Source organism: Pongo abelii, chromosome 5 (assembly GCF_028885655.2).
Source record: "Pongo abelii isolate AG06213 chromosome 5, NHGRI_mPonAbe1-v2.0_pri, whole genome shotgun sequence".
NCBI classification, from domain to species: Eukaryota; Metazoa; Chordata; class Mammalia; order Primates; family Hominidae; genus Pongo; species Pongo abelii.
This window is the reverse complement of record NC_071990.2, coordinates 112220515-112244492: the sequence shown is the minus strand read 5'-3', so window position 1 is coordinate 112244492 and position 23978 is coordinate 112220515. Positions and strand designations below refer to the sequence as shown.

The following is a 23978-nucleotide window of genomic DNA, read 5'->3' as shown; positions in this document are numbered from 1 at the left end:
CTTTAGTAACTTCACCTCCTCCCTCTCTACAGGCTCCTTCTTTAAGTTAGTTCTCAAGCTACTCCTATCTTCAAAAAAAAAAAAAAAAATTGTTACCCTCCTTTGACTCTAATCTTCCTCTAGCTACCACCCTACTTCTCCCTTTGACTTGACTTCCTCCCTTCTTAGCCTGTACCCCTATCTCTTCCTCCCATTCACTGCTCCACAGACTATAATCAGACTTCACTTCCCATATATCCAGGCCGATGAAAGCGTGCTGGCTGAAGTCATAGGGGATTTCCCACTGACTCATTTCAATGGACCCTCTTTGGTCTTTCTTAAATATAGGAAATATCAGCCATATTTAAATTTCTTTATTGGCAGCACCACTATTCATCCAATTCTCTAAACCAAAGCCCTGTAACTCTCCAGAGTCCTCTCACTCTTACTTTTTTATCTCCTTGTTCGGCCACAATTTTTTTAATTTCAAAAAAAAGTACACAGTATTACCCACTTGAGAAATTTAAAAATACAGATAAATAATACAGAACAAAATTTAAATTTAAATTTAATGTACAAAAGAGAAATAAAAACATACATCCCAACAAAGATTTGCACACAAATGTTCATAGCAGCTCTATTCATAATAGGCAACAACTGAAAACAACCCAATATCCATCAATATGTGAATCGATAAAAAATTGTGGTAGGCCAGGTGTGATGGCTCACACTTGTAATCCCAACACTTTGGGAGGCCAAGGTGGAAGGATTGCTTGAGGCCAGGAGATTGAGACCAGCCTGGGCAACATACAGAGACCCCCATCTCTACAAATAATTTAAAAATTAGACAGACATGGTGGCACACACCTGTGGTCCCAGTTACTCAGGAGGCTGAGGCAGGTGGATCACCTGAGTCTGGGAAGTCAAGGCTGCAGTGAGCCATGATCACACCACTGCACTCCAGCCTGGGTGTCAGAGCAAAACTCTGCCTTGAAAACAAAAAAAAAAAATGTGGCATAGGCATACAACGGAATACTACTTAGTAATAAAAAAGAATGAACTACTAATACATACCACAACAAGGAGAAATCTCAAAAGCATCATGCTGAGTGAAAAACAGATGCAAAAGAAAACACACTGTATGATTCCATTCATATAAAATTTTAGAAAAGGCACAGCTATAGTGACAGAAAGCAGATAAAGTTTTCAGGAGCCAGAATGTAGGGGAAAAAGACTAACTGCAAAAAGGATCACGAGGGTACATCCTGGGGTGATGGACACACTATATTATGATTGTGATGGTGGTTACATGATTGTATATATTTGTCAGAACTATCAAACTGTACACTTAAAATTTGTGAATTATATAATATCTAAGTCATCCCTCAATAAAGCTGATTTTAAAAAATTAATTACATTTAACTAATTGAGCCTTCTAAAATAAGATTTTTAAATCTACGTTTCTTTTCTAAAGACCTAATTTATATTTATTTCAGTTCTGCGGTGAATCAATCCCATATATAGTATTGTGTTGCTCATAATGACACAAAATTATGATTGGAAATAATACTTAGCTGAATTACTTTATCTCCGGGAAGCTTATCAAGGCAACAATTTACAATGTACATAAGCAGGTGAAGTTTGTTATGAAAATGGCATTATTTTGATTATGATAAATAAGCCGTGTGCTCTTTGATTCTGCCTGCATAGCAATTTCATTTATTCTCTTTGAGAACCTCCTGAATGGAAACCTCAAATTTCAAAGGGTGAATACTGGTCTGTCTTTCAGACACTGTACCTAGGCGGAAAGCACAGGGCTAGGACTTCCTCCTTTCTTTATTCCCTTAGGATTAAAATGTATACAAGGGGACTCCAAAAAATTCATTAAAAAATGAAATTAAGAGATAATGAAAATATACACTTCATTTCTCAACATAAGCTCCATCAAGTTCAAGATACTTTTGTGAGTAATGATACCAGCCATTAGTCCATCTCTAAAGAATTGAGGGTCCCAGAATTTAATCATGTCAATGCAGTCCTTTTTACATTATTAACTGAAGAAAAATAGGTGCCCTTTAAATATTTTTTAAGATTAGGAAAGAAAAAGAAGTCAGATAGAGCCAAATCAAGACTGTAAGATAGGCCAGGCACAGTGGCTCATGCCTGTAATCTCAGCACTTTGGAAGGCCGAGACAGGTGAATCACCTGAGGTCAGGAGTTCAAGACCAGCCTGGTCATCATGGTGAAACCCCATCTCTATTAAAAATACAAAAAATAGCTGGACATGGTGGATCATGCCTGTAATCCCAGCTACTTGGGAGGCTGAGGCAGGAGAATTGCTTGAACCTGGCAGGTGGAGGTTGCAGTGAGCCAAGATTGCACCACTGCACTCCAGCCTGGGAGACAAAGTGAGACTGCAACTCAAAAAAAAAAAAAAAGACTGTAAGTGAATGCCTAATAATTTCCCATCAAAACTCTTGCAAAATTGCCCTTTTTTGATGAGAGGATGAGTGGGAACATTGTCCTGGTGGAGAAGGACTCTCTGGTAAAGCTTCCCTGGGTGTTTGTTTGTTTGTTTTGCTAAAACTTTGGCTAATTTTCTCAAAGCACACACAATAAGCAAATATTATCATTCTTTGGCTCCCCAGAAAGTCAACAAGCAAAATACCTTGAGCATCCCAAAAGTCTCTTGTCATGACCTTTGTTCTTGACTAGTCTGCTTTTGCTTTAACTAGACCACTTCCACCTCTTGGTAGCCATTGCTTTGGTTGTGCTTTGTCTTCAGCATCATACTGGTAAAGCCATGTTTCCTCTCCTATTACAATCCTTCGGACATATGCCACAGGATCTCAATCCCACTTGTTTAAAATTTCATGTAAAGTTCCCTCTTCAATTATAGCATTAACAAGATTAATTTTTTCCTTGAAAATTGACGTGGGTGGTCTACTGCTGTGGGCTTCCTCTTCAACATCATCTCGTCCCTTCTTAAAGGATGTTAGCCATTTGTAAACTGTTGGTTTCTTTAGAGGATTGTCCCCATAAACTTTTTGTAAAGCATCAATGATTTCACCATCCTTCTACCCAAGCACCACCATAAATTTGATGTTTGTTCTTGCTTCAATTTTAGCAGAATTCATGCTGCCCTGATAGGGGCTTTTTAAAAACTGGTACCATATCATTTCTTAATGTCTCGAACTGTTCAGACATGTTGTAACAAGTTCAAACATGTTGTAACAAGTTAGTACAAGTTGATTTTGGTTCAAAAATATTTTGAAATCCATGCATAGTTTTTTTTCATAGTGTACATTTTTTCCATGAACTTTTCCAAGACCCCTCATACGTTTCTTTATTCCCATACCCACCCCCAGCATCTAATACAGTACTTAAACAATGTTGACTAGTTCAAAATATGTATCTATTTGATGCATAACAGAATTGCTGCCACCAAAAGACTCACTTCCTAAACAATTCACACTCAAACCAATTTTATAACACTAACTTACCTAATTCTAGTAACTGAAAATGCATACACAGGGTGCAAATCTTTAACTATGAAGACAGCTTTGTTAATCCCCAGCTAGAGGAAAGGCTCTGAACTTTGTCTAAAGCCTATCTGAAAATCTACCACAAGACAGTGTATCAATGTATTTTCCCTGTTGTTCCATAAACCATTTCCAGAGTTACAGAATGATCATGCTGCAATGCAGGGAGGAAAGGGTTGAAGGCAACTAGTTTCTATTCACTTACCATTAAGCTTAGAAAAGCTGATCAGTTTTGACAGTTCTAACTCACTGACTTGCTTTCCAAAATACTAAGGATAGTTCTGGCTCAATAGAGTGATTATCCAAAGATTAGTGACCGCTGATTAATTTATCCTCTCAAGTAACCATAAATAATGGGGATTACATTGCCTTGACATTCTTCCATAACCCATTCTCAGTTGCCACCAGACACCCAAAGTCATCTTGATGAATTAAGAGGATGAAGACAGATTAATTAGATTAAGCATTACTTTTACCAGATTTTTTTTTCCAAAATAGTCTGCCTCTTGAAGTGGCTCAATATTTGTTTCCTAATCAAAGTGCAAAAAATAACTACCACATATACAAAATTAATTATAATACCATACATGTAACAAATGAACACTAAATTATAGAACACCATGTTTTGAAGTCAATATCAAAAACTTACATTGTTCTTTTGGTTCCCAACCTTTACTACTATCAAGTCTCTTCTTGTCTGATGTGTTAGCAAGGAATTTAAAAGATTGTATAAATTCTATTTTTCAAACTCTGAGGAGAAAAATGCTTTAATTGGACTTTCCTTTTCTTCCCTTCCCTATAACTGTCAGAAAACATATTTACTGGTCAGCAAGCCAGTACTTCAGTTCACCCAGAAGGCACAACAGCAGACAAATGTGGTCAAAATACTGCCTTACATGCTGACTTTTGCTTTAATACAGATTCTGTAAATGAAGCCAAATGATATTAAAAGACGAAACAATTACTGGAAGGGTAAAGGTGTCTTGGCTTACAAAAAACGGCAGATATCTCTTCTTGCACAACTATCAATTCCCTTTCATCCACCCCCTGCTGTTACTGGTTCTTCCTCCAGGGTCACTGCACTTCCAGCACCTTCAGCTGGGCTTCAATCACAAGAGAGCAATTCAGGACCTGAGTCCTGAGAGATCACAGGACAGCACGTGAGTCAACACACACGCCTGCACACAGGCACCGTGCCAACCTGCTCAGTCACAACAGTGTTGGACGGTTCTGTAGCGCTTTATGCACTGAAAAGTACTTTGACACTCTCTTGAGTCTCGCTGCTCACTGTGTGACAGGTAATTAAGGCAAAACATACTTGTGTGTGGCCAGGTGGCTAGTTATTATCTCAATTAGGACTGACCCCCTTCCCAGCCAGAAAGTGCCATAAAGAAGACACCTCCTCCCCTAACAAACCTCAAATGTCTATTATGAATGTGCAAAAACAGTCCATATTTCTCAATAAACTGTGCAATATTCCACCCCAGTCCTAGTCAGATAACTTAATTTCACTTATTCTATAATAGTATTATAGTTAAAAGAATTAGCTGTTTTCATTTTGAATTATGAATGAAGTAGTTGGCTCAGTTACTAAACTCTGTGAATATATAAGATAACATCATCTGCTTGTTGAACAGGTTTTCACCACTGTCAATACTTTAAATTTAAAATACATAAATTAGTTGAAATGACTGTAAGCTATTCTCACAGTCTCTTGGTCTAGAACATCTTAAAAATAAGACTTACAGACCAACTTAATTACATCACAAATGAAAGGAGGAGGAACATGACAAAAGTCTTTAGCAGTCATGTCAAATTGAAGGGAAAAAAATGACTAAGTCTTAAGACGAAGTTTTGGAAATACCTAAGACAGGGATAGTAAAATTATAATTTTGACCCTTGGGAAGATGCAAATCTGAATTAGAGAAATCCAAAGGCTAGAAAGACATTTTAAGGAAGTTCTATTACTTTTTTTTTTTTTTTTTAAGACCAAAGCTAAGAGGTGGCAGCAGCTACAGTGGCCATCTCAGTGCGGCCGTACTTTTAAATATAATGATTTCAGTAGAAATGAACTAAATTACCTAGAAGCAGCCCCTGAGTCCACTCAAGGCAGGATTTCTGGGTTTCTATTATGTCATGTTCCTCTTAGAGATATATGTTCTTTCCAAAGCCCCACCACTGGACTCAGCGTCACTCTGAGATTCCCAGTTTGCATTTCCAGTTACCTGCCTGACATCGCCCTTGATGTCTTGCTGACCCTTAATGCTCCACATGTCTAAAATGTGAGCCAGCCTTTCCCTGGCAACTCCTTCTCCTCATGCCCCATACCTGTCCATGGCACCGTCTAGGGCTGTCAACATGATTTTGTGGGGCACAATACAAAATGTATTGTAGGTCTCCCTGATCAAAAATTATTAAGACACAGGCTCCAGATGTAGGCATCAATGCTGTTTCTGTGTTCTTTATCACTGTCCACACCCACTGTTTGCCAGAATTCCTGCAGTCTATCCTTTGAAATGCCTCACATCTGTCCCTTCATTCCCATTTCCATGGCTGCCCCTCAAATCTCACTCGGCTTTCGGTCGGGGCTTTGTAATTGGTGTTCCTCCTATTTCTTGCCTCTGCAACCCAGAGATCTTTTTAAAGCACTACTTAGAAACCCTCTTCAGAAATCCTCAGTATCTCCCCATTGCCTCTATTAAATAACGTCCAAGCTTACCTTGGCATTTAGATCTTCCATTCCCCAGCTCCACCATTCTTTTCCAGCCTTATAGTCTATGACCTTTCACTACATATCCTGGGCCCCTCGACAAACCAAACTCCTTGTCATTCACTTAATAAGCCCAGTGTGGAGTCAAGTATAAAGAACCTGGGCCATGAAGCTGGAGACTTAAGTTTAAATCCAGCCTCACTACTTACTAGCCTTAGTAGCCCCACCTAAAACACACACATCATAATTGTTACATGAAAGGATTACTGGATAGATTTAACAAAATAACCTAAAATACATAATAAACCACAGTCAGAACATTCAGTATTAGAACTGCCTCCCAACCCTTGCCCAGGCCTTACACTCTCACCTCAGATACCCTCTTCTGTTAGATATGCTGAGGAAAGTCTCCCAATCTCGTAACACCTAACTCAAAAACTGAAGCCTTCTCTAGTTCGCTCAATCAGAAGTCATTCTCCCTTCCTCTAAAATCCTGTATCTTGCTTGCACAGCATTTAGCATGTACAGCATATTCTCTCAGACTTACTTAAGTATGTATCATTCTGTTTCCCCTCATGACCTCTCAAGAGCATGGAATAAGTCGAATTTGTTTCTTGTGTGGCTCTCAGTACATATTTTGTGCTCAAAAAATTAAATGGGTGGCTGGACATGGTGGCTCACATCTATAATCCCAGCACTTTGAGAGGCTGAGGCAGGTGGATCACCTGAGGTCAAGAGTTTGAGACCCACCTGACCAACATGGTGAAACCCCATTTCTACTAAAAATACAAAAATTAGCCAGGCATAGTGGCGTGTGTCTGTAATCCCAGCTACTCAGGAGGCTGAGACAGGAGAATCGCTTGAACCCAGGAGGTGGAAGTGGCAGTGAGCCGAGATCGTGCCATTGCATTCCAGCTTGGGCGACAAGAGTGAAACTCCATCTAAAAAACAACAAAAAAATTAAATGGGGAGCTGGGCCCGGTGGTTCACACCTATAATCTCAGCACTTCGGGAGGCTGAGGCAGGCAGATCCCCTGAGTTCAGGAGTTTGAGACCAGCCTGGGCAATGTGGTGAAACCCCGTCTCTACAAAAAATGTGAAAATTAGCTGGATGTGGTGACATGCACTTGTAGTCCCAGCTACTCGGGAGGCTGAGGTGGGAGGATCACTTGAGCCTGGGAAGTCAAGGCTGCAGTGAGCCATGAGTGTGCAACTGTATGTACTCCAGCATGGGTGACAGAGCGAGACCCTGTCTCATAAAAATAACTAAATAAATACATGCAAACAAAATTTTTAACATACCCCAAAATTAATTGATAAAATATTTTCAATGGAATTAGCTCGAGTCCAGAGGTTGATGCAAGGTGACAGCACTGAAAGAGATTAAGATATGGCTACTCTTGCAGACTTGATCCTCTGAAGGATGAGATGTCACCTGGAAGAATCACAAAATCCTCATGCCCAAGTCTCTACATGGTTTATTTCCATTCCTATCCCCCGCCCTAAGACAGACCTTGATCAACACCTGGGCTAAGACAGCAGAGGAAACAAGGACATGGTCTACCTGCCAAGATGTGTCAGGTGAGAATCTAAGGCCTAAGATAATCTCAAGCCTTCCTTCATTACCTATGGGAATGAAGTTTTACCCTAATATATTCACTGACATATGTCCTCTTGTATTTGCAAATATTATATGTAATTGCCAGGTCATTTGCAGCTTCTAAAGGGCTCAAAAACTGGGAACACAGACTTATAAGCACTGAAATATGATTTTAAACTACTTTTAAAAAATATCATTGGTACTTATCAATTTAGCAAATACTAATAAAAATAAAACCAAACATTGGTAGGGTTTTCAGGAAGCCAGCACATCACTAGTGGCACAATAAACTGATTCAAGTTTTCTAAAGAATAATCTGGCAATGTGTAACAGGTGTTATAAAGTTGTTCATACCCTTTGAACCAGTAATCTCACTTTTGGATGTACACCCAAGGAAGCAATCCAAGAGAGGGGAAAAAAACAATTTGTTCGACAACATATACAGATATGTTACATATGTTGTATAACACTGCCTGCTACTCACTAAACAAAGGAGGCCTGGTTGAGTAACCTAGGGTAGACCAATATGGTAGAACATCACACTTACTGAAACAATTAAGCAGGTGCCTTATGTGATACAGAAAAATGTACCTTAAAAAATGTTTACTGAAAAACAGAAAACAAAAGCAAATATTGACATATAAATGTATAATTCTGCCAGGCCCAGTGGCTAACGCCTATAATCTCAACACTTTGGAAGGCCAAGGCAGGCGGATCATTGAGACCAGGAGTTTGAGACCAGCCTGGCCAACACGGCGAAACCCTGTCTCTACTAAGAATACAAAAATGAGCTGGACATGGTGGCACACTCCTGTAGTCCCAGCTACTTGGGAGGCTGAAGTGGGAGGATGGCTTCAGCCTGAGGTTGAGGTCGCAGTGAGCCGTGATCGTGCCATGGCACTCCAGCCTGAGCAACACAGCAAGACTCTGTCTCAAAAAAAATAATAATTTATAATTATTTATTTGCAAATCTGAAAACCCAAACCCAAAGTTTTTGTAAGAGAATATCAACATTTAATTAGAAGCAAAACTTGATCTGAACTGACGTGAAGCTACTCATGGTCTCTATTTAACTCACTTATCCATACATTTTGCTGCAGAAATGTTAATGTATTTGATTATAGGGTACCTGGGACTCTTCTAGGGGTGTCAGAAAATACAGGTGTCTGTACCAAGTTACTTTTTTTTAACTCTATTTACTTCAGTAGGGAGCAGGTTACTTTTTTACAATTCAAAAAAACCTAGGCTGGGCGCAGTGGCTCAGACCTGTAATGCCAGCACTTTAGGAGGCCGAGGTGGACAGATTGCTTGAGCCAAGGATTTCAAGACCAGCTTGGACAACAAGGCAAAACCCTGTCTCTACAAAAAAATACAAAAATTAGCTACGTGTAGTGGCATGCCCCTGTAGTCCTAACTACTTGGGAGGTTGAGGTGGGAGGATCACTTGAGCCCAGGAGGTTGAGGCTGCAGTGAGCCATGATCCCACCACTGCACTCCAGCCTGGGTGACACAATGAGATCCTGTCTCAAAAAAGGAAGAAAAAAAAAAAAAAAAAATATATATATATATATATATAGAGAGAGAGAGAGAGAGAGAGAGAGAGAGAGAGAGAGAACCCCAAGTTTCAGACAAACAATTACTATACTGACAGACTATCTATACTGATGATATCTATAAATATATAACAACATATACATGTATGTATGTATGTATGTATATATGCATACATGCATCAGTTATAAATTTAGGTAAAAGTGTTAAACTTTGGCATTCCCTGGCTTTGTTGATAAAACCGCTTAAGGAGAGTGTATTCTTTAAGGAAAGCTAACCTCCTTATAATGCTTCATCTGTGGGGGTGAGTAAAAAAAGACAACTGTAGGCCAGGCACGGTGGCTCACATCTGTAATCACAGCACTTTGGTAGGCCGAGGCGGATCACGAGGTCAAGATATCGAGACCATCCTGGCTAACATGGTGAAACCTCATCTCTACTAAAAATACAAAAATTAGCTGGGCATGGAGGTGCATGCCTGTAATCCTAGCTACTCAGGAAGCTGAAGCAGGAGAATCGCTTGAACACGGGAGACGGAGATTGCAGGGAGCCGAGGTCACACCACTGCACTCCAGCCTGGTGACAAAGCGAGACTCCATCTCAAAAAAAAAAGACAACTGTAGATAAACCAAATCCGAATCCCCAAATAATTACAGATTCAAAACCAATAAAACCAAATGTATTATAATTTATTTTTATTTAAATTTAAGTAGACATCTATAGATAATTTCACAACATTTCTGCAGAAAGTTCAGGCTTCAGATCTATTGAGCATCATTTACAGACACCCGTGTATTGAAAGAAGTAATAAACTCTCATGTTTTATAAAGAATCTTCCAGGTGACCCGTAAATAGACTAAAGTTTAAATCATTAGAAAGTATTACTTTAAATGTAGTGGTTTAAATGAACATTTGAAACATAATCTTTTCTTTCCCCTGCTTTGTCTATGCTGAAAGAAAATAACTTTTCTTTTTTTTTTGAGACAGAGTCTTGCTCTGTTGCCCAGGCTGGCGGGCTGTGGAACAATCTTGGCTCATTGCATCCTTGACCTCTAGGGCTAGGTGATCCTCCCACCTCAGCCTTTTGAGTAGCTGGGACTACAGGTGCCTGCCAACATGTCCAGCTAATTTTTGTATTTTTCGTAGAGATGGGGTTTCACCATGTTGCCCAGGCTGCTCTAGAACTTCTGGGCTCAAGCAATTCATCTGCCTCGGCCTCCCAAAGTGATGGGATTACAGGCATGAGCCACTCTGCCCAGCCTTAATCATTTTTAATGCAGGTAAAAACCCTCTGAGATTCTGGCCAGCAACAAAATGTGGAAAAAATAGCCTATTTGCCCTCCCCTCTCCATACAAAATAGGATTTTTAGATTACAAATTATTTATCAGTTGAGCATGGTGGCTAACACCTATAATCCCAACACTCTGGGAGGCCAAGGCAGGAGGACTGCTTGAGCCCAGGAGTTCAAGACCAGCCTGGGCAACGTGGTGAGACCCCATCTCTACAAAAAAACTTCAAAAATTAGCCAGGTGTAGTGGCACATGCCTGTGATCCCAGCTACTCAGGAGGCTGAGGCAAGAAAATCGCTTGAGCCCAGGTCAAGGCTGCAGTGAGCTGTGTTCATACCCCTACGCTTCAGCCTGGGCAGCAGAACAGGACCCAGTCTCAAAAATAAATAAATACATACATACAAATTATTTATCAACTCTGGATTTAATGTTTCCTATATAATTATGCATAAAAATACAAATATAAGTCTATTATCTCCTCTGACCCTTCTTTATGCCTCACCAGCTCCCCTGCCCCTGCAAAAAATGAACAAGAACTTAATGTGTAGTCACTGGCTGAGGCTCAGTTGTTATCACTACATCACAGAGCTCTTAACAATTGTGCATCTGATATTAAACATTTGTTTTGAACCAACATCAAAATATGGCCAAAGGATCTGATCTTATTAAAAATCAAGTCCTTTTTTCAGTTTAAGCCTATTCCACAGTAACATTTTTCTCTGAGTAGAAGGAGACAAAACATAACACCTACAACTAAAACTCCATACATTTATCATTTATTCCTAAAAAACAACTTACTCTTAAGGGAAGTGTACTTACAGTCAATAACTACATGGCTGGGGTCCTCCTGTCAAAGTTTGAGTGCTACATTACCACAGGACAACAATGACAACTTCCTGCCCCATTCACACTAACTTTGTGGAATGTCGTTGTTTAAACAACCACTGACAAATGTGAACCCTTTGAGATGCTGCCATTTGAAGTTGCAACATAAAGTCAAAACTAATAAAAAGGATAATTAAGTAAGATGAAAAGGTTTTTATTAATAAAAACAGTCTCCAGACTAACCTACTTGACTTGGCATTAATACTTATCTACACAGAAAAGTCAATAAATATCACCATTTAATGAACAGGTAGTTTTCTATTTTTGTAATATTAAAACACATCTCAAAATTGGTCTTGGATTCAATCTAAATGCAACACAAATATAAATTTTGGCTTTCTGAACACAGGCAGAACATTGCTGATACAATTTACTCTTTTTAAAATTTTTACTACACTTTTTAATGTTAATTTTATTTTAATTAAAAGTAGAGACGGGGTCTCACTATGTTGCCCAGGCTGTTCTTGAACTCCTGGACTCAAGCGATCCTTCCACCTAGGGTTTTCTTTTTTTTTGAGACTGAGTTTCACTCTTGTTGCCCAGGCTGGAGTACAATGGCACGATCTTGGCTCACTGCAACCTCCACCTCCCGGGTTCAAGTGATTCTCCTACCTCAGCTTCCCCGGTAGCTGAGATTACAGGCATGCGCCACCACACCCGGCTAATTTTGTATTTTTAGTAGAGACAGGGTTTCTCCATGTTGGTCAGGCTGGTCTCTAACTCCGGACCTCAAGTGATCCGCCCACCTCGGCCTCCCAAAGTGCTAAGATTTACAGGCATGAGCCACAGCACCCGGCCTCCATCAGGTTTTCAAAGTGCTGGGATTACAGGTATGAGCCACCCTGCCCAGCTGCAATTTACTCTTTAGCAAAAAATAGGTACTAGCTGAACTGCAGACCAATGCACCTTTCCGTAGGTGCAATGGACTTTTATCCATTAATTTAATCATTGACCTTTCATTTAGACTTAACCATCTAAAGCATACCTTTAATTGAATTTAAAACTCCTTAGTGAGTGATTCTTAAGTGGAGGCACTGGAGGAGAAAAGCGGCACAGCTCCCCTCACTCACTAAGAGGCACAGATCAGAAGTTCTAGAGGGGTACATTTACTAATTTTTTTAAAGCACACATTCAATATTATAATTCTGTATTTAAAGAACAAGAAAATAATTCTAATTATATCCACAACATAACTAAAAGTAAAGCTTGGCCGGGCATGGTGGCTCATGCCTGTAATCCCAGCACTTTGGGAGGCTGAGGCGGGTGGGTCACCTGAGGTTAGGAGTTCGAGACCAGCCTGACCAACATGGCGAAACCCTACCTCTACTAAAAATACAAAAAAATTAGCCAGGCATGGTGGTGCACGTCTGTAGTCCCAGCTACTCTGGAGGCTGGGGCACGAAAATCGCTTGAACCCAGGCGGCAGAGGTTGCAGTGAGCCGAGATCACGTCACTGCACTCCAGCCTGGGTGACACAGCAAGACTCCGTCTCCAAAAAAAATACAAATAAAAACTTAAAAATAAAAGTAAAGCTTGACAAAACTTTGGCTGATGGATAAATACAAAGTATGACATTGTCTTCTGCCACTCACAAGGAAAGGCAAACTACACTTGGATGTGTGTGACAAAATTCTGAAGTAACATGAGACTTTTATGTTTATCAAGAGGGGACAAAGGGAGTTACAAACACTGTTTTGGGGCCAGGCACAGTGGCTCAAACCTGTAATCCCAACACTCTGGGAGCCTGAGGTTGGAGGACCAATTGAGCTCAGGCATCTGAAACCAGCTTGGGCAATATAGAGAGACCCCCCCCCGCTACAAAAAAATTTTTAAAAATTAGCCAGGTATGGTGGTATGTGCCTGTAATCCCAGCTGTTCAGGAGGCTGGGGCAGGAGGATCCCTTGAGCCCAAGAGGTTGAGGTTATGGTGAGCCATGATCACATCACTGACTGCACTCCAGTCTGAGCAACAGAGTAAGACCCTGTCTCTTAAAAAAAAAAAAAAAAAAGAAAAGAAAGAAAGAAAAAAGATACACTGCTTTGGTCCACAAAGGAAACATTGCTTTGGTCCATATTCAGTATTTCTAATCTGTATTTCATACTTATGCCCATGATTAAAAATTAGTGAAATGAAAAAAGACTTCTTACTTGAAAATAAGGCAAGCCATTTCTTCATCGACTTTTTTTTAGTTCCTATATGCAAGGTGAGGAATTTTGCTGTTACAGAAGGCACTTTAACAAAGAGGTATGATCATACGCATGTACGTTTGAAAGCACTGCTTTCCTCCATTCCTCCAGCCACTGATAGGCTATCTCTCTTATGTGGTGGGTCTGCGCAGTTCCCAGGTGTGCTGGAGTTTCCTGTTCTGAATCTCTGCCAATAAAAACATCTACAGTCCCTGCGTGGGTGGCACCAGGCAAGGCAGGTGCTCAGAACTATGGTGAGCTGACTGTTCAAGTTATGTTTAGGATTTAGCTTGTTTTTGTTAAGGTTTGCTTGTTTAATTTGAATATAAGACCAGATTTCTAGCTAGGCGGTGATAACTCTGGAATTCTTTTCCAAAAATGACATCACAGCATTTCTGATGACTTGAGTAGGAGACACTATTGAGAGAATATTCTAAAGAACATGCAAGTAAATATGTAGTAAATAGTTTCAGGCTGGGGACAGGAGTAGGATTCTACTTCCAGGACAACTTTGACATAAGTACAACTTTTTTCCAGCCAAAAAGCTGCTCTTAAGCTCAACTTAATAAAAGTAAATACTGATATCAATCCTAATACTGTGCAAGTTGCAACTTTCTTACCTATCCATGGAGGTAATGACATACCACAAGGCTACTCTAAAAAATAATGTACATGAAAGCCTTTTCTTTATGGTAATGGAATGTATTACTCCATTTTCATACTGTTATGAAGAAATATCTGAGGCTGGGTAATTTATAAAGAAAAAGAGGTTTAATGGACTCACAGTTCCACATGGCTAGGGGGGCCTCACAATCATGGTGGAAGGTGAAAGAGGAGCAAAGGCATGTCTTACATGGCAACAGGCAACAGAAAGTGTGCAGGGGAACTGCCCTTTATAAACCATCAGATCTCATGAGACTTATTAACTATCACAAGAACAGCACAGGAAAACCTGCCCCCATGATTCAATTACCTCCCACCAGGTAATTACCTCCTTCCCATGACAAGTGTGGATTATGGGAGCTACAATTCAAGATGAGATTTGGGTGGGAACACAGCCAAACTATATCAGAGAATATAAAAATTACCACTTTAACAAATACGGATCTTTAAAATGGCTTTCATGGAATGCTTTATTAGAATGGGTTGAAATCAGGTTCTCTGTCTACCACTTTAAACATAATTTGTAACTTATTTGAATTCATTCTCAAAACTCCAAAATGTAGCTACCCCCAATATTCCAAGTGCATCAAATACATAACAATTGCATAAAATCACTGTTTGTGTCCCAGGATTGTGACATAAGAATAAAATGGCCAACCATTTCATCAGAATCTCACAAGGACCAACCGTCGCACTGAAGACAGGAATGGCACACACAAAGGTACAGAGGCAAAAAGCAGCAAGACAAATTTGGGCCAGTGTAACACCTACAGGTTGGTTAGAACACAAAGACCAATAAGGAAGAGAAGCAGGGGCAAGGCTAGAGGGCCAGGCAAGGGCCAGAGCTTGCAGGCCTTCGGAGTAGGGAGTTTGACGTTTTCCTAAAAGTAATGAGTGTCACTGGGCATTTAAACAGAAAAATCATATGGTCCAATCTTTTAGAAAAATCACTCAGATGTACAACTGAGGACAAGCAATCCTGTTAAGGGGTTATGACTAATTGTGGCCAATAGTAACGAAGGTGGCCAGGCACAGTAGGTCCCGCCTGTAGTCCCAACACTTTGGGAAGCTGAGGCAGGAGGGTCACTTGAGGCCAGGAGTTCAAGACAAGGCTGAGCAAAATAGCAAAATGCCATCTCCACACAAAAAATTTTTTTAATTAGCCGGCCATGGTGGCACGTGCCTGGTGTTGCAGCTGCTCAAGAAGCTGAGATAGGAGGATTGCTTGAGCCTAGAAGTTTGAGGCTGCAGTGAGCTATGATCATGCCACTGCACTCCAGCCTGGGGAACACAGTGAGACCCTATCTCAAAAAATAAAATAAAAAGTAAATGAAGGCATGAATTAAGAGACACAGTAGTGAAAGAAAAGTGGGACTGATTTATGAGGCATTAAGAAGGTAAACACAAAAGAACTCTGATTTAACAAAACAGGTAAGGAAGGAAGAGAAATAAGAAGTTAAGACACATTCCAGGTTTCTGACTTAAACAACCAGAGGTATCATGCACTGAGAATTAAGAAGGAGGAATATGGATTCAGAAGAATGCCGACAAATGGGCTGTCATTTTTGGTAGTAAGGGAAGGTTGTATGGTGTGGCTGAAAAATGAGTTCACGTTAGTTTAGTATGATATACCTGTGTACCCAAATGGAACTGTCCAGAAATAGTAAATAAGGGTCTTGAACACAGAGATGAGATTTGGAAATAACAGCCCCAAGACAGTGGATGGAAGAAGGCAGGAAGAGTGAAGCAAGTACATGGCCAGGGACTGAGCCTCAAGGAACTGCAACAAAAAGATGTAGCAAATCACATCAAAAGCAGAGTACAATTTATTCTAAAAGACACCTCAAAATCTCTCCTGAAAAAATTTGTTATGCTTTTCATTTTGGCTAATTGGGTTCTTTCAGCAGTTAATTTTATTGAAATTATTAATTTTTAATTCCATGAAAAAACACCACAGGAATCTCACATTGTTGTATTTAATTAGAATTCACTATATACGCTATTCAGTCTCGCACTGAATCCAGAAACATTCTGGAAATGAAGTATGAAACGCCCACACCATACTCACTATTATTCCAAAATCCTAGAACCATTTTTATAATCTTCTCACTTATTTTAGCAGGTAGTTTAGATTGGTTTATTGCCGTTAAGTGAGTTCTCTTAGCTTTTCTACCTCTCTTCCAGTGTAAATAACAATCAGGTATTTTTCTTATAGTGAAAGATGTATAGGACCATGAACCAGATTATTTGTTCACTGTAACTAGCTCAACAAAGGACTGTTACTGAAAACTTTTCTAAGATACAGAAATGGCTAGTTATGCAGGCCGCTTTTCCTACTAAACAAAACAAAATCTCTTTAGCGTAAAGGCAAAACATAGCAGTTAACTTCTGAACTATAGCCAAAATTTCCTATAATCTAGGTGTCACATACAACTGTACGATGTGAATATCAGTATAACTGTAAATGTGAAAACTTGGTGTGGGGGAACAATTTCTGAGGAAGCACTAACTGACCTGAAGTTTCAGAGGGGCTAGCAAGATACATGGAGAGGTGCTGCAAGATTCATTCATCCCTAAATGCTACTGAAAATCCTACTTTGTGATTGTAACCATCTAAAAAGAAATCTGTCTCCATACAGGGAGTGTAGAGTTGCGTTAAAGATTATAGCCAAAGAACCTCCCTTTCAGGACCTTTTTGATAATCTACTTCCAAACTACTGAATTTTTAATGTTTTGATTTACACTTTTTTTTTTTGTGAGACAAAGTTTCTCTCTTGTTGCCCAGGCTGGAGTGAAATGGCACAATCTCAAAACAAAATAAATAAACAAAAAGCCCTAGGCTCTTCATTAGTTCCATGGGTTTTCCAGTATCTAGCAGAGTTAAAACAAAGTTGTTCTTTCTTTTTTTCTTTTCTTTTTTTTTTTTTTGAGACAGAGTTTCGCTCTTGTTGCCCATGCTGGAGTACAGTGGCGCCATCTCGGCTCACTACAACCTCTGCCTCCCAGGTTCAAGCAATTCTGCCTCAGCCTCCCAAATAGCTGGGATTACAGGCATCTGCCACCATGTCCAGCTAATTTTTTGTATTTTTAGTAGAAACGGGGTTTCACCATGTTGGCCAGGCTGGTCTCGAACTCCTGACCTCAGGTGATCCACCTGCCTCGGCCTCCCAAAGTGCTGGGATTACAGGCATGAGCCACTGCGCCTAGCCTAAAATTGTACTTTCTAAGGAAAAACAATGTTCCACTTAATGGTATTTCTTTGTATTCTTCCCCAGAGTGTCTGATTCCTCTCTACCTAGGCAAGAAGAATGCACATGTGAACAGGTAAAAATTCAACTAAAAAGAGACAACTCGGCCGGGCACGGTGGCTCACCCCTGTAATCCCAGCACTTCGGGAGGCCGAGGCAGGCGGATCACGAGGTCAGGAGTTTGAGACCAGCCTGGCCAATATGGTGAAACCCCGTCTCTACTAAAAATACAAAAATTAGCCAGGTGTGGTGGCATGCGCAGGTAGTCCAGTTACTCAGAAGGCTGAGGCAGAATTGCTTGAATCTGGGAGGCAGTGGTTGCGGTGAGCCAAGATGGTGCCACTGCACTCCAGCTTGGGCAACAGAGCGAGACTCTGTCTCAAAAAAAACAAAAAACAAAAAACAAAAAAAGAGACAACTCAAGCTCAGCTTTCTCCCTCAGACACAGCAGGATGTGTGAGACACTCCTCTGAGTGCCATGTCATTGGCAGCTGGGCACCATAATGGGACTGTGATGCCGTCAGCATTTTTCATTGGTTCTACTGCCCAACTTGGAGTCAGCTTACTTCACCTTTCCAAAGTCTTAATTTCACCAAGTGAGATTTATAACCATAGAGAAAGAGGTGTCAAATGCCTTCCCCACCCCTAACCCCACCACCTGTTGAAATGACCTTAGAATTTCAGCCTTTTATAGTAAAACTAAGTCCTGTTATATTGAAAATCCTTCAGGGAAATATTCTATTACTTCTGGTTTGTTATTAATTTGTATCCCACAACAGATCCTAAGCTACTTTGAAACAGCTGACATTTTCTCTGTCAGTCATTATCTCCAGTCCCCACGACACAGCCCAAAACAGAGCGTGTTAGATAACTTGGTAAACATTTGTAGAAAGAGAATTAACAGTAAGATGTGTAAACTCACTTACACCTTAGTGTGAATGAACTTCTTCAGGCCCTCTCCTGAGAAATTTTGGGTAGATTATCCATTGTGTGGGAAGAGTTAACAGAGCCCTGAAGAGAAGTCAGCCTAAGAAAGGCTCCTCCTCAGTTCTGCTTAGAAACATTGTCCTGCTGTGGATCAATCTAAAAGTTCTTCAAAGGAAACCCCAGACTTTTGCTTGAACGGCATATGGAAGTATCTTGTTCTTCTATGGAAGTCTCTCTACACTTCAGAAATATAGTTCGAGACATTAATAATTTGCAATTGTTTATTCACCACAAAGTAGGACCAAGAAACAGGGACCCTTCTTTCTAATCCCAGAATGCATGGTAGAGCACTCAACCAATCACTAACACTTAAATTAATCAACAACATAAAGAACATCGTATTTGCAGAATGTTATCTAGTCAATGCAATATGATGAATGATTAAAACCCAGCTCCTGGTGCTTGCTTCAGCAGCACTTTGAACAACAATCTACTAAAATTGGAACGACACAGAGAAGATTAGCGTGACCCCTGCACAAGGATGACATGCAAATTCATGAAGCATTCCATATTTTAAATAAATAAATAATTAAAATAAAAATCCCAGCTCTTAGAGTCAGATAAGCCTGGGGTTGAATTCTGGCTCCACTTCTTTCTTAAAGTCTGTAAGCCTGAGTTCCCATATCTGAAAAGAAAGATATTAACAAAGTCTATCAGAAAATTGTGGTAAGGTTCAAATAGGAATGCATCTAAAGTGCTTAGCCATAGAAAAGTACTCAAGAAATGTGCACCATCATTTGGAGACCTAGATTCCATTCCACTACCACCTCCCTGTATATCCTTAGGCTAGTCACTTGCTATAAAGTAATGGAAACAAGGAGACAGAACTAGCTGTACTCTAACACCAGGATTATCCATCATGAGTACGGTAATAGAAAATAGACCAAAACTTTGAAAAATAAAAGGCTTAAACAAATTCCAGATTTTTTTTGGCATGTATTTGAAGCTTGCATATGCTTGATCACAGATGACTCAGCATTCGAATATCAAAGTGAAAAAGTGTGACCAATCAAACTTCAAAGCAGATATTCTCAAATAACAGTGCCTGTAGTAGATGAGGGACTTTATGAAACACCTTTGTGTGTGTGTGTGCACTGAAGGAAAGAGAAAGGGGTATGGGACAGGGGAAGAGAGATCTCAACAATAACTGGCTTAAAGACTATCTTGTAACCATTTTTTCAGCACTAAGTTTAAATCTGTTTTTTTCTCAGCCCTTAACATCTATCAGTCATATATGTATTACCTAGCACCCAAGCAATGGCCATTGTTCAATCTAGATGCTGTGTTATACAGGGCCATTACAAGTGCACAGGGCCCTTCTGTAGGAATCAGACAAAGAGCACCCAGAGCCCAGGCTGGTTTTCAGTCCCCACTTACCCCTGAGTTGGACACCCTTGTGCAATGGCACAACCATATATAGATATACAGCAGTCAGGCAGAGAAACACAAAGATCTTCACACATTTAACTAGCATACCTGTACAACTGTTTATATGATATATACCCACACATACACAAACATGACTGAAAAAGTTGTCAAAGACTGAACTAAGTAAAAAGAAAAAAGATATTCATCAAAATGGAAAACAAAAAGTTCCACAGAGTGCAAAAGAAAAACCAGGTTCCTTCCCTCACTTTCAGCTACCCAGTATTGGGATATTGTAGCCAATTGGAACTTTGGGGACAAGTAGTAGGTAGAGACTTTGACACTGCAAAATTCTCATCCCTGGCAAAGCTATGGTCTCTCTGGCAATTGCTCACTCTTTCTCTCTCTCAAAAAAAAAAAAACACCCAAAGACACCAAAGGATCTACTTAACCGAATTTGCAAAAACGATGATAAACAAAAGACTGCTGTTGTCTTGACTGCATGAAAAAATCTGTAATCCCAGGCAGGAATATGGTAAATGTTGGAACTAGTCTTTAAATGTTAACTCTGTCAATTCTGCCTTCTTTTGGGGCTTTTTTCTCTCAGACACCCAATACTCATACAGAAAAGACACCAAACTATTTTTGTTTGCTATTATATATGCATATCTCCCCTGCTAAACTTTACAAGGATTATTTTCCTTAAATGGTAAGGACATGTTACTACATTTTTAACACTTTTTGTACCTAGCCCATTGACCTGCATACCACAGCAGTTTCAATAGCTATTTAAAGAACAAAAATTCCAGGTTAAATATGGTACGGTATTCACATGCATAAAGAGAGTGTACAAGAATATTCATTGCAGCATTGTTTAGAATGAGTTTGGAAGCAATCTAAATGCCCATCAAAGGAAGAATGCATAGAGTATAATATAGTCAAACAATGCAAACCATGTAAGTTAAAATGGAAAGAATTTGAGTTATCAGTTCACACTGAGGTATTATGTGGATAAGTCACAAACATGACGCGCAATGGAAGAAAAGTAAGTTGCAGAATGATACAAATAGTATAATAGTATTTATATAAGGTTTTAAAACTCTCAGCATAACCCAGCATTACCTTTGTCTCAGAATTTATTACAGTCTTGCCTATTCCTCATATGCATACTAAAGACCTAAGGAATATTCACTCTAAAAATAATAGAAAATCAAGGTTTAAAAAAAAGACTATTAATCATATAAAGTTACCCCAAATGACGGGGAGGGAGGTTGATTTAGTAATGGAAATCACTTAGCCCTTGAAGTCAGTTGATATGTGTTTTATTGCCATTTTACTACCCACCAAGACACTTTCACTGAGCTACAGTTTTCTCACCCAAATGGGGTTGACCGCGCTTACCGTGCAGGATACAGTGAAAGAATTTATGTTAAAGTGTCATGCAGAAGGTCTTAGATTTGTTTTTTGCCTAACCAGCCAAAAAGTCATAATAATGCTCTACAGGGAGAAAACGCTGAATCTGCACCTTTTGTATCTAATTTACTATATGGTTAAAAAAAAAAGTCAAAAAACACAACAGGAAGAGGGAAGAAGCAACCCTTCACCTTCCTCATCCCAGTCCCTAATCCGGCTGCCTCCCTTGTTTTCTACATTTAGCCCAGAGGGCAAAAAAAGGCGGGGGGACGGGAACGCACGGAACCGTGACTCTTGCAGGGCCCCCTTTGGAACTCCAGCGACCTTCGTACAAATCTCTTTCATTCCTCCAAACTCCACCCCCCGCCCCGCCAACACACGCACACCCCTCTGCGGCCATGGGAGGCAGGTGAAGAACTACATAACTGGCATAGTCACGAAAGAGACCACAAAAATGACAGGGCGATGTCTGGGGTTGAAGGTTCTGGGGTTCTGTTTGTTTTCAAACATTAAAAGGAAGGGCTCCTGTGGACTGTTAGTGTCTGCTCTGCCGAGGGAAAGGAGGACGATCTCGGCAAGTAAGTTCTGCGACCTGCTTGCAAACACACAGCTCTGCATCTGGATTCCATATAAAGACGGGCACCCCGAGGCCCCAGAAGCGGCAGGCTCTGTCTGCAACTCGACAGACCCCCCCTGCTCGCACCCTCTGGCACGGGGACCCACCGACATGCACACTCGGAGGCAGACACAGCCCACACGCGGGATGCGCTCGGGGGCCCCACGCGGGTCCCCCAGGCTGGCCTCTGCGGGCGCCGCGCCTCACCTGTCTTAAAGACCATCTTGTCATCGTCTTTGGAGCCGAAGGTTTCCAGCATGGACACGAAGAGCACCCCGCAAGCGTTCTGGATGCCGAACACCGACCCGTTGCACCACATGGCCGCCAGCATCACCAGCCAGCCCCAGCCGCCCTCGGGGGGTTCGGGGGGCTCATGGGGCTCCGCGGTCGCCGGCCCCGCCAGCTCCACCTCCACCTTCTCGACAGCCGCCTCGGGGCTGTCCGAGGGTCCCGGGCCGGGCGGCGGAGCGGTCCCCGTGGGCGCGGGGCCGAGCGGCTGCGCCTCGCTCGTGCCCCGCGCGGAGTCCGGCTCCTCCTGGGAGAGCACCATGGCCCGAGGCGGCCCCCTCAGGCGCCGGAGAAGCGCGAGGGACGCGAGTTACCAGCGGGCTCCCGGAGGAGCTGCGGGGCTCCTGGCGGGCTAACGAGGCCGAGGCGAGGGCGGCGGAGCCCCTGGCGGGCGGGCGGGGGGGGCAGCGCGCAGGCGGCCGCGAGGACAGCTGGCGCGCGCGAACGCCTCGGGGATCGACAACGAAGCCTCTAGGTCACAGCCCCGCACCCCCGACTGAGCCCACGGCCAGCTGCCGGTTCTTAAAAGCACCCCCAGCCCCGCCGGCTGGGGGCGTGGCCGGGAGCGGGACGTGCCCCCATAGCCTCCAGATGATTGGGCCTCGGAGAGCGGAGGCGGGGCGCCCCGCGGCGCGCGGCCCCAGGTGCCCGCTGCAGACGCCGTCTGCGCGCGCGTCTGCGACGGGGCCTCCTCCTGCTCAGAGAGGGGCACAGATATGTGTGGGTCACTCTGCCTCAAAGCATGAGCAGAAGGGGCGCGTCTCCTAGGTGCGGGCGCGGTGGGCCTTCAGGAGAGCCACACTGGATCTTTAGCCTCAACTCACCGACACAGCGTCACAGTCACACTAACATTGTCTCGATTGTGTTTGTTTTATGTTTTGGCATTCACCTCTCAGTACTAATTATAATACGTAAGATTAGTTATGCCACCTGGCTTCTTAAAGAAGTCATCTGAAGGATCAAAGCCCTTATTTTATTACTTCAGTTCCATTCTCTTGCATTCGTATACAATTTCCTTATGAATATTTGGCACACCGAAGATGCTTATTTTCAGTCCTCACTGGACTGCAATTCCGAAGTCTTCAACCAACAAACATTTTTAACAGACAGCTAGAAAGCTTTACTTTTCAACTACATCACAGTCGTTTTCACTTTAAACAAAAACTAAAACCTGTATTCAGCTCCTCTGTCTCCCTGAAGCATGGAGTGCCATCCTATGTAAAAGAAAGGAAGAGTAGTAACCTGCTATGCAATATTGAGGATGCTTCTTAATTGCTGTTATTCGTATTCTTCACTTCAATCAAAGTCAAAATATGCTAGTTACTTGATGTGCCCACCACTGTGATAGAGTACACAGATGAGTGCGATTGATCACGTTTCTGCCTCTTATCAGTTGATAAACTGGTAGGAAAAAAGAGTCCTGGGAGAGACTAGGAGGCTCAGATGATGTGTTATAATACATGTACAAAAGAGAGAGGTGAGATAGTCCCTTAAATTCCCTCCAAACACTGTAGAAGAGCCTCTACAGCAAGCAGCCTTTGGCCGAAGCCCTGATTCATACATACAACTTCAGTGGGTCAAGACAGGAAAAGAGCATTCCCGGTAGAGAAAATAGCATAAACTAAGGAAAGCAAGCCGTGCTTGGTTGTGGAAT

The 23978-nt window shown here is 41.5% G+C and overlaps 1 protein-coding gene and 1 pseudogene across 1 annotated transcript in view; one reads left to right on the top strand and one right to left on the bottom strand.

The window, feature by feature from the left end:
• Positions 1-22823, bottom strand: part of SLC16A10 (solute carrier family 16 member 10) — a 142938-nt gene extending 120115 nt beyond the window's left edge. The window contains exon 1 of the mRNA XM_024248584.3: positions 22244-22823. Coding sequence (XP_024104352.1) covers positions 22244-22586 — 343 coding nt within the window. The 5' untranslated portion in view covers positions 22587-22823. The remainder of the gene's footprint in view (positions 1-22243) is intronic.
• On the top strand, positions 19046-19158 carry LOC112133963 (U6 spliceosomal RNA; annotated as a pseudogene).
• Positions 22824-23978: the final 1155 nt, after the last annotated feature.